General features: G+C 44.8%; 1 protein-coding gene across 2 annotated transcripts in view; it reads left to right on the top strand.

Annotated features, from left to right (window-relative positions):
• Positions 1-270: 270 nt before the first annotated feature.
• The window catches only part of LOC118773776 (ephrin type-B receptor 1), a 189,053-nt gene continuing 174,508 nt past the window's right edge, over positions 271-14,815 (top strand). For both annotated transcript variants that reach the window (XM_036522857.1, XM_036522856.1), the window contains exon 1: positions 271-443. In XM_036522857.1, coding sequence (XP_036378750.1) covers positions 356-443 — 88 coding nt within the window. In that variant the 5' untranslated portion in view covers positions 271-355. The remainder of the gene's footprint in view (positions 444-14,815) is intronic.

The following is a 14,815-nucleotide window of genomic DNA, read 5'->3' as shown; positions in this document are numbered from 1 at the left end:
GCACTGGCTCAAATAGGGCAGCAAAAAGTTTTTTTTTAGACTAACAATATTGGTGGGAGGGGGCGCTCAGTAGCGATAGGTTTGCGATTCTCAGTTTTCTTTCTGTGATTGGCTACAAGGTGTTAAAGGGGTGTGAGATGGGGGAGGTGGGGAGGAGGGGGGGGTCTCTCGGACTCCCCCACCCCACCCCCCCCCCCCCCTCGTCCACCCTCCTCATCCCCCCTACCTCAGCGTCTAAAGCAGCTCCTCACATACTCCTTACTACGGCTTGAAATGTGACTCAAATATACACTACAGGAATATCGTTTTGTGACAACTGAAGGATTGTGTGTGTGCGCGCCTCTTGGCAATCATTATGGGAGAAAGAGAGGAGAACACCTTTGCCATGGCAGTGGATTTGCTAGCGATTTTATGTGTAATCACCACGGTTTCTGCAGTGGAAGGTAATGACTGGACTTCTCTCTATATGTCTAGATCTTTGATTGCAGTATGGAGTGTGTGACTGACTACATCGCATCTATGGGAATACCATACATTTCTAATGTATGGAAATGTACACCCGTTGGAAAGGAGTTGTGCTGTAAACACAACAGAACAAGCGCATGGAAGTTTTCGTGTTTTATAATATGATTCAATTGAGCAATATAGAGCGCACACCAGTTTTTTTCTTCTCTTAAAACCATTCAGGTGGAGGTGTTCAGTAAATGCCCTAGATAGAGATTCATTCTGCGAAGCTGCAATGCAGCGTAGTGTTCCTCTGGACCGCGGGGTCGAGACTGAACTGCTCGCTAGGACGGTGGATGCCCCGCTAAATTAGGTTACCTTTTCCCTGATGCTATTCGAGTCCATTGGTACTTAGGGTTTACTTTCTCTACTTAGACGAGTTACCACGGTGAACATTAATGGCGATGATTCCAGGGGTATGTGTATCATCTTCGGATGGACAGAAAAAAACCCAGAGGAAATGTTCTATGCTGTGCGCGCCGCTTTATTCTGACCAATAATTATATTAAAATGTGAATAAAGCGGTGGTTGTGTTTTTTAGGACAGCATGGCAACTCAACCATATCTCGGGCACAATTTAAAGCTTCTAAGACATTTTATGTGTTGCTAAAAGGAAAGCACCACTTCATGTAATTTGCATGTTTTAGTCGGGAAGGGTAACGTGTTTATTGGTGCTATCAGTACGACTTGTCAAACATTTAGCTAAAGGAATTATCTTTCATGATTGTTTCTACATAATTTAACTTGATTTTTGACAATGAAAAAGGTCCAACAGGTATTTTTCGAGACACAAACCTATGAGCTGCCTCGTTTCTTAATCAAGGTGTCAGCACGGTGTAGTTTATCTGTTTTACTCATTTAATATTTTATCGTTATGGGCATTGAGCAAAATATATATTTAATGAGGATAATAATAAGATAATTCGACATTTTAGAGAATAGTTTCTGTTTCGGCACACAGCAAAAAGGTGATTTTGAATTAAAAGATCTTTTTGGTAGGCTACATAGCCTTCTACGCTCTCAGTTTGGAATCTCAGCGCTAGAAGTGTTCTGGTAGATGTAGCCCATCCCGAGGGGAAAGCGGTATGTTAATCCTTAAATTTGAAATAAGGTAACCATGTGGAATAAGATTAGCCGCTGGTATTCGGATGTAACAGTGCTTTTGATGTTACGGGTTCGTAATACGAAGACATCGCAGCAAAGCTTTGGAAAAGTGATTTCCGGACGCGAGCAGTAGTTTAATCTTAAACTACTTTATTTATTCTGCTGTTAGATTGGTGTGCATTCTGATACGAGTACGCAGAAGTTGATTGCAAAGAATCTGGTTGCTTCTGCCTCCCGGTGACGTGAAGCCGAAAATAAGTTTGCAATTGTGGCTGTCCGATTCCAAATGAGTTTTTATTTGATGGCGTCCCAGTGTTATGCGGGCATTTTGCTTGTGCTTTCCTGGTTTAGCACTGAATCTCTGAGACACCTTTTCATTCAATGAACTTATGTTGGGATTGTAAAAGACCACAAACGAGACGTTACCGTTTTCCATTCCCTCGCGCTGTCATTCAGGTCTGAGCTCGCGGAAGAAAAGCTTAAACACGTTTGATCTCCGGGGGAAATCAGAAGCGTCGTGCTGTGTACAATCCGCCGTCTCGTTGAGAACCAGTGGGTGCATTTGCAAGAAAAAGTCTGTTGCCCTCCTGCTTGGAAAATTGCAATTAGTAAGACATTTCATGTTACGTTGCCTGAATGGAGAAGTACGTTCTTTTAGGCGTGATGACGGGTGGCGAAATTAATTTGGATAAACCAGCTGTATCTATCTGGTACAGATTGTCTATACAGTGCATGCATTTTTATTGTTTATGTGTTTTGTACAATCTTGTACCCGAATCCATTGCTCTGTGGGTGTGAGGATGCCCGCATTTGTGCTTCAGCGTGTCGGGATTCCATTGAGATTTTTCTTTTTTCTTGGTCTGTTTACAGGCACGCGGTATAATAATATCGGTTAAAACTGTCTGAGCTGATTTTGAACGCGATGATGGGTTTGAGAGGCGCATTTGTCTAGGAAACGGTAGATGATTGATTATTTAAATTGTCTGTGAGCTTGCCTATGCAGTATCTCCGTGGCAGTTTAAGTGGTTATGTATTAATATATGTATTTATGCGTTCCCTCATTCAGTCCCTCTCAAAATTGTGCTGACCTCATCCGTCAGCATTCCTTACCGGTTTCTGCACATGACCCCAACTCCTTTTTAACCTTTTTACCTTTTGTGGACATTGCCTCAGTCCGCAGATAAATCCAGTCCAACCAAGGTCATCATTTAGAAAAAAAAAAAAAAAAAACAACCGGATGAAATTTTAGATTTTCTATGTAATCTTCTGAACAGTGCTGGCAAAGAGAGCTGCATTAGTGTGGGTGACCAGGTCATCGCTGATGGTTTACAGGGATTTGAACAACAGGCATGGCAGTCTCTCACTCCCTCTCACTTTTGAAATGACCCAGGAAAACAAAGACAGTGCTTCACCCAGTAGATGTTCGAACCAATTTAGTGAGCCACCCCCCCACCCCTCCTTCCTTGACCAGTGTAGCAGTGTATGTTGTAGTCAAAGGGCCCTGGTGCCTATCTAGCTGAGTGTGCTCCCGATGGCAGGGCCAGATGAAGGGGCCCCCGGCTGGTGGCCATGCAGATGGTGGAAGTGTGGGGCCGAGTGCACCCCATCTGCCAGCGGGATGGAGCGGGGCTGGTCCATTTCACATGGGTCTGCAGGGGGTTTCATCTCAGAAGGGGGGAGGGTACAGCACTCTGCCCCGGCAGACACTGGGCAAGGTGTCAGGGGACAGGTCTGGCTAGTGCTGCCTTTACATTATATTACATTATTGCCATTTAGCAGATTCTCTTATCCAGAGTGATTTGCATATGTTACAATTTTTACATGTTATCCATTTATGCAGCTGGATATTTACTGACACAACTGTGGGTTAAGTACCTCACCCAAGGGTACAGCATTAGTGCCCCAGCAGGGAATCGAACCGGCAACCTATCGTTCACAAGCGCTGTTCACAAGCGCTGTAGTGCATAGTGCTTCCCCAGCAGGGAATCGAACCGGCAACCTATCGTTCACAAGCGCTGCTCCACTACCACTATGCTACACTGCTGCCCACTGCTGCCCTGGGACATCATTCAGGGATAAGCTTGCTGGAAGATAGGGGGATGAAGAGAAGACAGTGGTTACTACTGGATGTGATTTAGGGCTGAGCTGTCTGTTTATTTTTCATTCATTTGCTTTGTCTCTGCTGGGACTATGCACTACAGCACTGGTTTCACAAAGAAAAGGTTTTGCTTCTCACTTTTTCTTTAGGAACTTGTTCACTTTGCAATCACCTCTTGGCTGTTGTGATTAAATTCCATTTCCTCACCTCGGCATCCATGAGGGTTTTAATATATGTATCTGAAAATGGTAACATGGTTTCTTGGTTTCTTGTTTCACTATTAAGTATGGATGACCAACTGGAGCTCCTATGTTGGTGTACCTGATGAAATCCAGTGCTGTTACTTCTACCGATAACCCCTGCCATTTCCTTATCGCCCTTTTACTTTATTTGTATATCATATAATATATTTATTTGTAACTCATAAATACAGGGTTATAAAACGAATGGGACTCTGAAGTTTGTGCAGGAATCAGGACTGGCAAGGAAATATTGATGTTAAGTGACCTGTGCCATTGTTGGTTGGCTGGACATCAGATCAACAGAGGCTGTGGATTGGCTTGTGGCTGGCGTGGCGGGGCTATCAATCCTCTGGGCTATGCCTGCAGGGCTGCTGCTGACCAGGTATCTAATTGCTGGCTATGTCTGCTATTGGGAAATCGTTGCTTAATGAACTGGGTGATTAACTAATTAGAACAGCTTCTGTTTTTGAGAAATGACTTCATGGTGATCAGAGCCCAGGGCCGTCTCAAAACAAACACATGCACACGCTCTCGCTCTCTCTCTCTCCCTCCCTCTCTGTTTCTCTCTGTTCTTGTCTTTCAAACTTTTTCAAAAGCTCATTTTCTGAGTGCTTAACAAGTGTCCTCAAAACTCAGACTCAGAGAAACCACACAATACAGCATTCTGATTAAATCAGCAGTTTAGTTTAATGAGCCCAATCCCTGTCATCTCAATCCACTCTCTCCCTTCCCCCTCTCTCTCGCTCATCTTCCCTGTTTCATTTTTTCTCCTTCTCTTCCCCTCTCGTGCTCCCTCACATCTCCCTCCTTCCTTCTCTCTCCTACAACCTCTTTCTCTGTATTTCCATGTATACCCCTCTGTCTGTCTCTTCCTCCCCTTCTCAGCTGATTAATGTGCATTAAACCGAAACAATCAGCCCTCTGCAATTTACTGGGCAGAGATAACTGGTAGCAAGGCTGTGGTGCTACAGCATGTCCGTTTTGTTACCTCCCTCTGTCATTGTTCATCTTTCTCTACCAGCACCAATCTGTGTTTAATTTGTTTTGGAGCAAATAAGAAAATAAGTGATATTCCTGTGTGAAGTGTGGGAAATTCATTGATTCATTCATGATTAATGATCCAGTGACGCAGAGAGCACTGCAGATTTTTTTATCCACATGCAAATCCTATTCTCACTGTCTTTTTGTCTCGTCGCTGCTCTATGTATGTGGATTTGTATGCATCAGAAAAGCATACATCTACGTCAGTGATGTGCTTCCGGCATGTTCTCATTACTGTATTTCCAGCACCGTCCCTGGGTCTAATGTGATCTAATCAGCGGTGTTCATTTGATCAAAAGGGAACCATTTCTTGTCTAGCCTCAATGGTCTCCATCTCCCTCTCGCTCAGAGCCAAAGTCATCCTGAGCGTCATTATACATATTAGAGGCATCAGTCACAGCCCAGCCATCAGCATGAAACATTACACTCATGCTTTGAGAAAAAAAAACAACAGCAATTCTATGGCTCCATACTGAAATAGTGTACAATAGATCAGAACCCCCAAACAATGACATCCAGATCATGCTGACCTAATGATTTCTCCCATTGCTGGTTGACCGCTCTTTACTGCACCGTATAAAACCAAATTGTTGCAGTGGTTGAAGACTTCATTATCAAGGGCTGTATTTCAACTTGATCTGGCACATTGTGCAGTACTGCAATATTTATCTGAATAGCTGACACCATTATACAAGGCGACTTTCACAGCTTACAGTATTCATTGATGCAGCTGAATGTTTAGTGAAGCAATTCAGGTTGAGTAGCTTACTCTTGGTTACATCAGCAGTGACACAACTGTGACACCTTCAGTTTTAATTGCAAACTGAACTCTTCAGCCAATACATCACATGTATTTTTCGTGTTTTTCGAGGTATCCAGTAACTTCAGAACAGTGCTGAAGTCGATCCATGACACTCAGATCCCAGGGCCAGTGTCCTGTGTTCTGTACCACAGGTCCATTGCACCATTGTCAGAGTTCATTCAATAACCACAGACCTTCTTACAAGGAGCCACAGCCCATGTAGGTGGTTGATGGGGGTGGATTCAGGAGTTTAGATTTTGGGGGAAAGAAGTGCAACCAGTCAAACGGAATGCCATCACCTGAGCTGCAAATGAAATCTTTCATCCTCTCTGGGCGTTCTGTGTGGACCTCTGAATAAAGAAAAAGCCTGTCTCATCCATTTCACTGGTGTTTTGGCACAGCAGTGGTGAAGTACACTGTGACGTGATTAATTCACAGACTATGCCTCGCTCTCCTGTTGATTGTATTGAACTAGACACCACCTGAAACAACGTGCGGTTTTCACAGTGGCTTCACTGTGTGCAGCATGGTGTACTTTTTAAGTTCTTGTTCCTCCTGCAGATTGAGAAAGAGTGGCTATTATTATTATTATTATTACTATTATTATGGTGAATATTGATTCTCTTGCGCAGTGGTAGTATTAGACAGTAATGGATGCATAAAATGGATCTGCTCATGATGTGTGCAGTCAGCTGATTCCCTTAACAGTTAGTAGGTTGTTACTGTCTTTACTATCTTTTCACAGAAATATATGGTACTGTCTAAGTAGAAGGGATGACATCCAAGCCAAGTTAGCTGTAAAATGGTGACCTATTCAGGCAATTTTTTACGTGTTAGTTGTATTGATGTCCAGTTGCTGGCAGTAATAGGAAAATAATAATAAAAAAAAACCTTCTGCACAATGGCCGTTTTTACAGCTGTATTTAATCACATTGTCCTGTTGCAAACCTTGCGTATTTCCTCAGACACATTTTAAACAAACATTCCTTTCACACCACAATCAAATGCTCATTACAAACAGTGTCACTGCTGCCAGATTAAGTATACATCATTAACTGCATTTCAAAGATATCCTTTAAATGGAGTCCTCTCCCCTGTTTGCTCTGAAGCGTAAACGTTTAGCGGCTTTCGGAAGTTCCGTATTAACTCGACTGCTACTGCTTGTTTGCTATTTTCTTTCATAAGACGTTTATCAACAAGCCAACCAAAATGAATGCAGTATGCCTGCATGTTTACTCAGGGTACTCGTGCTTGACTCTTGACTATTGTGATTTTACGTTCCCTACCCCTGGGATTATAGAAGGAGGACTGCCCAACACTGGTCCAGTGAAGTGGTCTGTACGTTCATGGTCACTGCTAGTGGTCATCGTTCTCTGAAAGCCTTCAGCATTTTGTCAAGTTGGTCTGGTCATCAAGCCTGATAAATGGTCGGCCGGAGAAGTTTTTTTTTGGTCTGGCTGACGGAGTTGATGTAATGCGGTGTGACCCCTGGACCCCTCACGCACGCTCCAGATGTACAAACTGATGGGGGGGGGGGGGGGGGGGGCCTCTGTCCGTCATTGTTTCCCCTTTTCCATCTTGGCTTTTTCACCTTCCTTCCTGTAGGCGGGGATTTCTGGACGAACCCAGGAAGAATGGGAAGGAGTCCGCTTTTCAGTGGAATTCGTTTGCTGTTTTTCAATCACGAGACACACGCAAAGGGTCATCTCCCGGGGGGGATACGGCCCGCTGCCGTTCGCCTTCACTTCCTGCTGTTTATCTCCTGTTTTACAGATATGTTCCGGGGTTCTGATCTTTCAGGACTCGTTGGGGTCTTTTCGGCCCACCTTATTGGTTCACTTTATTTATGTAAGGGAGTGTGGGTGAGAGGGAGAGAACAATGCAAGGTCCTAGACATAGCAAACAGGGCAAAGTAAAAGAACGGCATGGAGAAAAACATCGGAGCGTCAGCCTAACCCAAACAAGGATGGCGGTATGGCCTCATTTAAGCAACAACAGCAGTGAAAACCCCAGACTAATTCGTAGCTGTGTAGCTGTGGTGTCGGTAGACGCTCTGGCGGCTCTCGGTGCTTTGTTTGAGCTGTGGCTCCTGTGATGGTGGCGTAGCCCCCATGCGAGTGCTGACCGGCCTCTCCGTCTGAGAGAGTGTGATTAAGCTGCACGAACAATGCAGAGAGGCAGACACTGAGCAGGCCTGGGCCTGGTAATGAGGAACGTGGGAGTGTGTGTGTGTGTGTGTGTGTGCGCGTGTGTGTGCGTTCATGTACCTGTGTGCGTGTTTATGAGAAAGGGAGACAGAGACAGGGAGGGTGAAAAAGAAGAGAGTGCTATAGATTCTGAGGTATGGGACTGTCGTGCAGGTGGGCTCTCCACACCCACTACAGCCGCCAAGTGCTCACCCTCATTATGGGGAAGCAGGTGTTAAGGATGAGGGAATGAGGAGGCTGGGCTGGATCATGCAAGAGATGCTGGGAAATTCAGGGGTACTGTAGCTCTCAGGTATAACTTGAGAATATTTTTTGAAAGAGGGAGTGTAATTGATTGATTAATGAATACAGTTTCTCATTAATAGTTGGTACAATATTCTCTTGTTTTCTTCAATCAGCTTTGATTCACTGTGCGATGCATAGGAAGGTTGCACTTGGAAAACCTGCTGGACCCAGAACCTAAACCCACAGCATGCATTTCTTCCACTGCATGTGCCTTGCTTCCATTCTGACAGCTAATTAAGTTAATGGGACAAATGGAAAATAAATAAATAGACCTCTTAACATGTTGAGTGGTGGTTGAGATTTTTGGCTCTTGAGCTAATGGTTCTTGTGTATCACTTCATCTGTACAAACACTGCATGCGGTTACCAGCGGCCTAACAGATGACCGCATACCAAAGGGCTGTAAGTAATTCAGCGTGTCTGTTAATGAATCCCCACATTTCTCTCAGGGTTTGAGCCCGCAATCTGTCTCAAGCCGCCAGGGCTGATTGATGCCTCTCCTTTCTCTTTTGCTTTTTTTTTTTTTTTTAGGTTTTCGGTCTGTTTCGTCTCAGCTGTGGGCAGCGGATAGGGTGACAAAAGGAGTCCTCAGCAAGAAACGCGAGTCTGTTCGATACCCTCGGAGTAGGGACATTGCAGAATGCATTGATTATTGGGCCAATAGTAGGGGTGTAATAACCTGCTCCCACAGCGGATAGCCTTACCGCTCTCCAGCTAATGAAATAGCTCAGGATAGGAAGCCAGGGGCCCCCGGTTCCCACAAGGCCTCATTGTTCCTGACATCACCTGCATGGACTGCAGTCCTGCACAGGATTTTTTTTTTCACTCTTTCTTCTGAGAAACAAGACATTGTAATTAAAATCTGTAGCGGCAGCAGCAGCAGCAGTAGCCGCCATCTCCTTTTCCTTCCCAGCCCACAGTAGAGAAGTAATTGGTTGTTTTTTTTTTTTTGGTGGGGGCGTCGTTTTAATAGAATGCAGTCCTGAAGCTTGAACTTTTTTTTTAACTGATGAAATATGAATCCATTTCAGTATTTACACAGGGGAAGCTCGGGAAGGGAGAAAAGCCAAGGGAAGGGGAGAGAAAATAAATCGGTCGGATTTTCGGGAGCCCAGCAGGAACAAAGCCCTTCATTTATTATTCTTTCAGTGGAATCTGGTTCAGGTCTTTGACCATAATGACATAATTTTGCTTTTTTTTTTTTTTCAGGCTGGGCCATGTGGCGGGGAGATGCGGGGGTTAAGGTGGCGGAGGGACTAGAACCAAACCAATGTGCACTGGAATTGATCGTTCTGTTCATCCAAGATGTGGCCAGGCTTGAGGCCAGCTCAGAGATGAAGTGATTGATGGGATACTGAGGTGTGGAAAGGGGTATTGCTAACCTGTGCAAGGGGAAGAGGGGCTCGCTCCCTTCAGGAGCCATTTCCCCTAGCTGCTGGTGTAGAGGGCCCTCACAGAACCGAGCCAGAGCCATGGTGGTGAAGCTGCTCCTTTAGCAAATGGCCGAATTGGCAGCCTTCACCAGCTCCGCATCCAATTTGTGTCACTGATGTGCTGTTGTAGTGAAGAAGCTCCAAAAGGACCTAACAGGCACGCTCACATGCTCCACAAAGCTGTGCCCAGCAACTATATAAAGTGTATATACATGTTCCATTGATGTTTCCACTCCATAAACATGGTTTCCTGTTAAATGATGAAGGGAATGGGAAAAAAAAACAAATTAAAAGAGAAAAAGAGCAGGAATGTGATGTAGTGAGGAAGGCAGTAATGACCTTATGCGTTGCTGGTGTTCAGCCCGTGCAGGGGATCCGCAGCCCCGCAGACTGCAGAGCCAGGCTTGGGTGAGAAGGGAGCATTTTCAGGTAATTAAGTATTGATTTTAAAGCAGCAGGAATTATAAAAAAAAATGGGCGCCCCTCCCCCTAATTACAGCGGGAGATTGGCTGTCACCGGGAGAGAGGAATGACCTGGGGGAGGGAGCAGAAGGTAATGAGGAGCAAGGGGTGCACTTGCCGCTCCTCTGTCCTCCCCCGTGGTCAGATTAGGGATACCAGGGATGCCCGAGGCCACAGGTTGACTTGTCGCAATGTTGCTTTTGTGTTGTAGTGATGTTACAAGGTCAGAGTAATGCGGTGCCTTATCCCGCTTTCTGGCGCCTGGATCCCACTAACTCCACCCCTAAGCTGGTTGTGCTAGCATTTGCAGAGTCCATCAGGCCCTGCTCTACAGCATATCCTGACAGGGATCCTAGGCAGAAATGAATAAAAAAAATCCTGTCACATCACTCTACAGTCATTCGTTCTTGTTCAGGATCTGGATAACATATGGAAGACAATGAATCACATCCCATCACCTGGGTTAAAACACAGCGCAGGGGAACAAATGGCTTTCTTTCCCCAGCTTGACGTTTTTCCCCCGACCATGATCTATTTAAGATGACATTCAGGAGAGCGGGCAGGCTCTCATAAAGGCCTGCGGTGCTGTATCATCTTTACATTAGAGGAACACATTTGACAAAATGGCTGATGTTTATCGTTGCTGCTGCATACAATTACAGATTAGGGCAGTTTATTCAGGAACCGCAGAGAGGAACCGGAGGTTTTATTTTTTAATTAGACATTAATATTTCTATTATTAATTCCCCCGTCTCTCTAAAATCCTTGGTAAACACATATCTTTTATGAAAACACAATTCCTCACAGTTAATCTGCATGTTTTTTTTTTATCTTTGGCTGTGTTTACAGTACATTTCAATGAGCCTGATTTCATTGTCATCTGTTAATTCCAATAACCCTCATCTGGGCGGTGTCCAGCTTGCGTGACTTGGCGGTTTGGAGGAGGCTGAAGTCACATCAAGGTTAAACTTGGAGGTGGAATGCATTGAGATTGTCATTTCCAGGTACTGCAGTAGAGTTGAATGTCAGTTCAAGGTCATACCTGGTTCAGATTCCTTCTCTTCAGTTAAGAACTGGACAAGCAACAGTTGAAGCTTGATCCCCCTGTTTTGGTTTGTTTGAGATGGGTGAGATGTTTTGTCCAAACGGCTGGGCCTAGGATTACCAATGAGTCCGCCCTAAATTTGGCAGAGATCTGCTGTACAAAAATCCAGGCCTTACCCCACGTCATAGTCATATGTTCATCTGAATATGAGAATGGAATGGAGGGAGTTTTTGGGAGGTGGGAGATTGGATAGTTGAGGTTGCTGTGACTGAGACTGCTGTTAGAGGAACCATCAGATTGTGCTGACCATTAACTTCTCTGTCTGCTGTCCCTTCTACTGCTTTCACACATCAGGCCAGTCAGCTGTGTGCTATTAATAACCTCAGGTCTCTGATCCAGCTTCACACGTAGCTCACGCTGTTCATACTAATTTACTGTTCAAGTTTTTTTCCCTTTTAATATTGTGAATGGCTTGTAAACATTGTGTGCCTCAGAAAGAAACTAGTCTCTCTTTAGCCCTGTTTCCCAGGAGAAGTGAGAAAAATTGGGTAATGAACCTTACCCGCTAAGAAGGGGACTACTTTGGTGCCATAAAAAATGAATGGGGTAGACAGAGCCAGGAGCACCGCCCTAAAGAGGTGGCGCCCTCGTGTGTCCGAGGTGTGTCTGCATTAAAAGCCAGACAGGTGTGACTCAGTTCACACCAGGCCAAGACCTGGTCTCTTTTCCTCTCATGTTTTTTTTTTGTACCGGGATCAGGCTAACACATGACATTGCTCTGGCATTTCTGTAAAGTCTCTGACATAACATCACGGAAATGTTGCAGGGCGAGCATTATGTTGTCGGTTAGCTTTGGCCCCGGCTCTGACGGCATTGGACGGGAAGCGGTCCTCTGGAGTGTGAAACCGCACAGCCGCCCAGCGCTTTCCCCTCACGCTCTCAGGCCCATTATTTCAGAGCGTGTATCAAAGCCGTGCCGCGGTTATTTCCTTTTAAACCGAGAGGCAGCTCAATAAAGCTGTTATGTGTCTCATTAATCTTTCAGCACGGTCATTTAAAAGTCCCGGTAAGCACTTCATGTGTTTCTGTTTCGAGTTTATAACTGGGGGAACATTCTTTTCTTTCTAAAAGAAAATAAAATTAAAACTAGGTGGGTCTGACAAGAGGGCTAGATTTGTGAAATGGTTTTGTACATACTCAGATGTATTTTTCTTTTACATATTTACAGTAATAAGCAGTTTCTATAAGCAGTATACATCCTGTAAGCAGTATGTAACATACCCTTCCTGATGGCTGGAGTCCATCCATAAGGTATATATCAGGATATCAATACTGTGGTATTTCTGGGATAGAGTTTGGGCCTGGGGAACAGATAGAGCAGTGGAACATTCTCTCTGTCTGTCTCTCTCTCTCTCTCTCTCTCATATATATATACACACATATGCACACACACACACAGAGGTTATTTTCAGCACCTCTGAAGCTATAACCCTCTATTTGGAGCAGGGAGCAGCAGGCTTCAGGTGGCCTCTTTCCTGTCAGTGGACTTGGTGCTCTGAAGGTATTTATCAGGCCTCTCCACCAGGCTGGCGTCTAGCATGAAAAAAGGAAAAGAGGAATAAAAACAGCACCATCTCAGTGTGACTCACATGTGGACGACAAGGATTAGGATTCTAGCTGACTGCTCACAAGACAAGACGGCATTGTGCGAGTCTGTGTGGGTGTGCTGTTTAAGCATTGTTGTCGCTTAGCGCCACTCTCGGCGGATAACCAGCCCTCCCCCGACGACATGATCTAATTTCCAAAAATGCAGAGCTGTTTCGCGCATCTCCATGCTCTGTCTTATTTTTCGTCCTCCAGTCACCCCACCGAATAGGAGGGGTGGTGAGTTAATAAGCCAATGATACCCTGTTTCACAGTGCTTTGACTTTGACAGTAGCACAGAGATCGCAGTTTGATTAGCATTGCGGCGGCCTCTGTTCATACCGCCATGGCAGAAGTTGCCCTAATGACACTGTAAATCTTTAGCTCATTCTAAATCAAGTTGGAGGGTGTCAGTTTGACCGGGGCTATATGAGAGCCAGAACATGATCCGCCACCCTCTGTACAAACGCTGCCAGGGCTGATAAAGGGAGGCGCATCAGAAACCTGATTCCTGGCAGAATTGACTTTGAAACACATGGCAGATTTCCACAGATAAAGACATCGATGCCCAGGTATCGCATGCACAGCCATTGATGTGCTTGATGACTGGAGACCACTCCTGTAGAGGTATTATTATACTGTGGCCTATCAGATGGATACCACACAAATTGCACAGATTTATACATTGACATTTTAGCTATATTATTGACGTTCTGATTATTGTAGTACCTAATGCATGCCTGTATTTTATTATAGTACTAGCTAGTGTGACACTGTGTGACATGTTGACATTTTGTTCAAATGTGGTTTGATGTTTTCCAGATGTACTGTTCTTCTGGCCTTATTGTATGCACGTATGTAACTTGTTTTTTTTTCATGAGCTTTATATAAGAGCCTCTATAAAGGTATTCAGAGTATCACGTATTATTACCATATTACCTATTTTTAAGATAAATGCTCTATTCCTGGACATGTCCAAACATTGCAATTTGAAATATTACACGGTCACTATGCCAGTTATACAGCTGAGCTTGAGCTGCATTTCTCGAGGGACTGTGGTGGAATACCTTTCCCAAGGTTACTACCACACTGTGTCACCTGAGACTCGATCACAGGGCTGAGTCCTGTGGTCTGTAAATGGAAAAAAGCATAGTTTTAGTAGTTAAGGACAGACATTAAATGATGCATGCTGAAAATATCTTACATGGGGATGGCAGTGTGTCATAGTGGTAAGGAGCAGGGCTTGTAACTGAAAGGTTGTTGGATCGATTCCCCACTGGGGCACTGCTGCTGTACCCTTGGACAATGTACTTAACCCAGAATTGCCTCAGTAAATATCCAGCTGTATAAATGGATAACATGCAAAACCTGTAAACTATGTAAGTTGTTTTGGATAAGAGGGCCTGCAAAATTACAGTAGTGTAATAGGGACCTTTTATAAGTACCTTACAGTACAGGGAATAGACAGACTTCCCGCAATTGTGATGTCATCATCCACAGATGATGTGGACCACTGTGCGCTACTATGATTTCCCCGCTCTATGCTCTGCCCTGAATGTAGTTTTGCCTATGAGCTTTAGATCACAGTGCAAAATAGCATCTTACGTAAGGAACTCAGGGAAGGGACAGGCTGTTGTGACTCCGGGGAGTGATGTCATCATCCACAGCCCAAGCACTGCTGTGACCTGCCCTTGCAGGCGGACGAGCGGCCTCTCTGTGTGGATTAGACATCACTCCTGCCTATCTGAGTCACATAGAACTGATTGAGCCAGCAGGGTCTGAACGGTGATCAAACCCGTGACCTTCTCAGCCGCATGGCATGGCTTCTGACAAGAAGTGAGATTAACTCACTCTGTGAATGACCCAGATCCCTGATGTTGGGGGCCAGCTCAGCTATTGATTCAGCTCAGGGAGGGTTGACATCACCCTCTGTTGGAGACTCACGTACT

Source organism: Megalops cyprinoides, chromosome 2, assembly GCF_013368585.1.
Source record: "Megalops cyprinoides isolate fMegCyp1 chromosome 2, fMegCyp1.pri, whole genome shotgun sequence".
NCBI lineage: Eukaryota > Metazoa > Chordata > Actinopteri > Elopiformes > Megalopidae > Megalops > Megalops cyprinoides.
The sequence above is the reverse complement of the archived record's forward strand: the minus strand, read 5'-3'. Positions and strand labels throughout refer to the sequence as shown.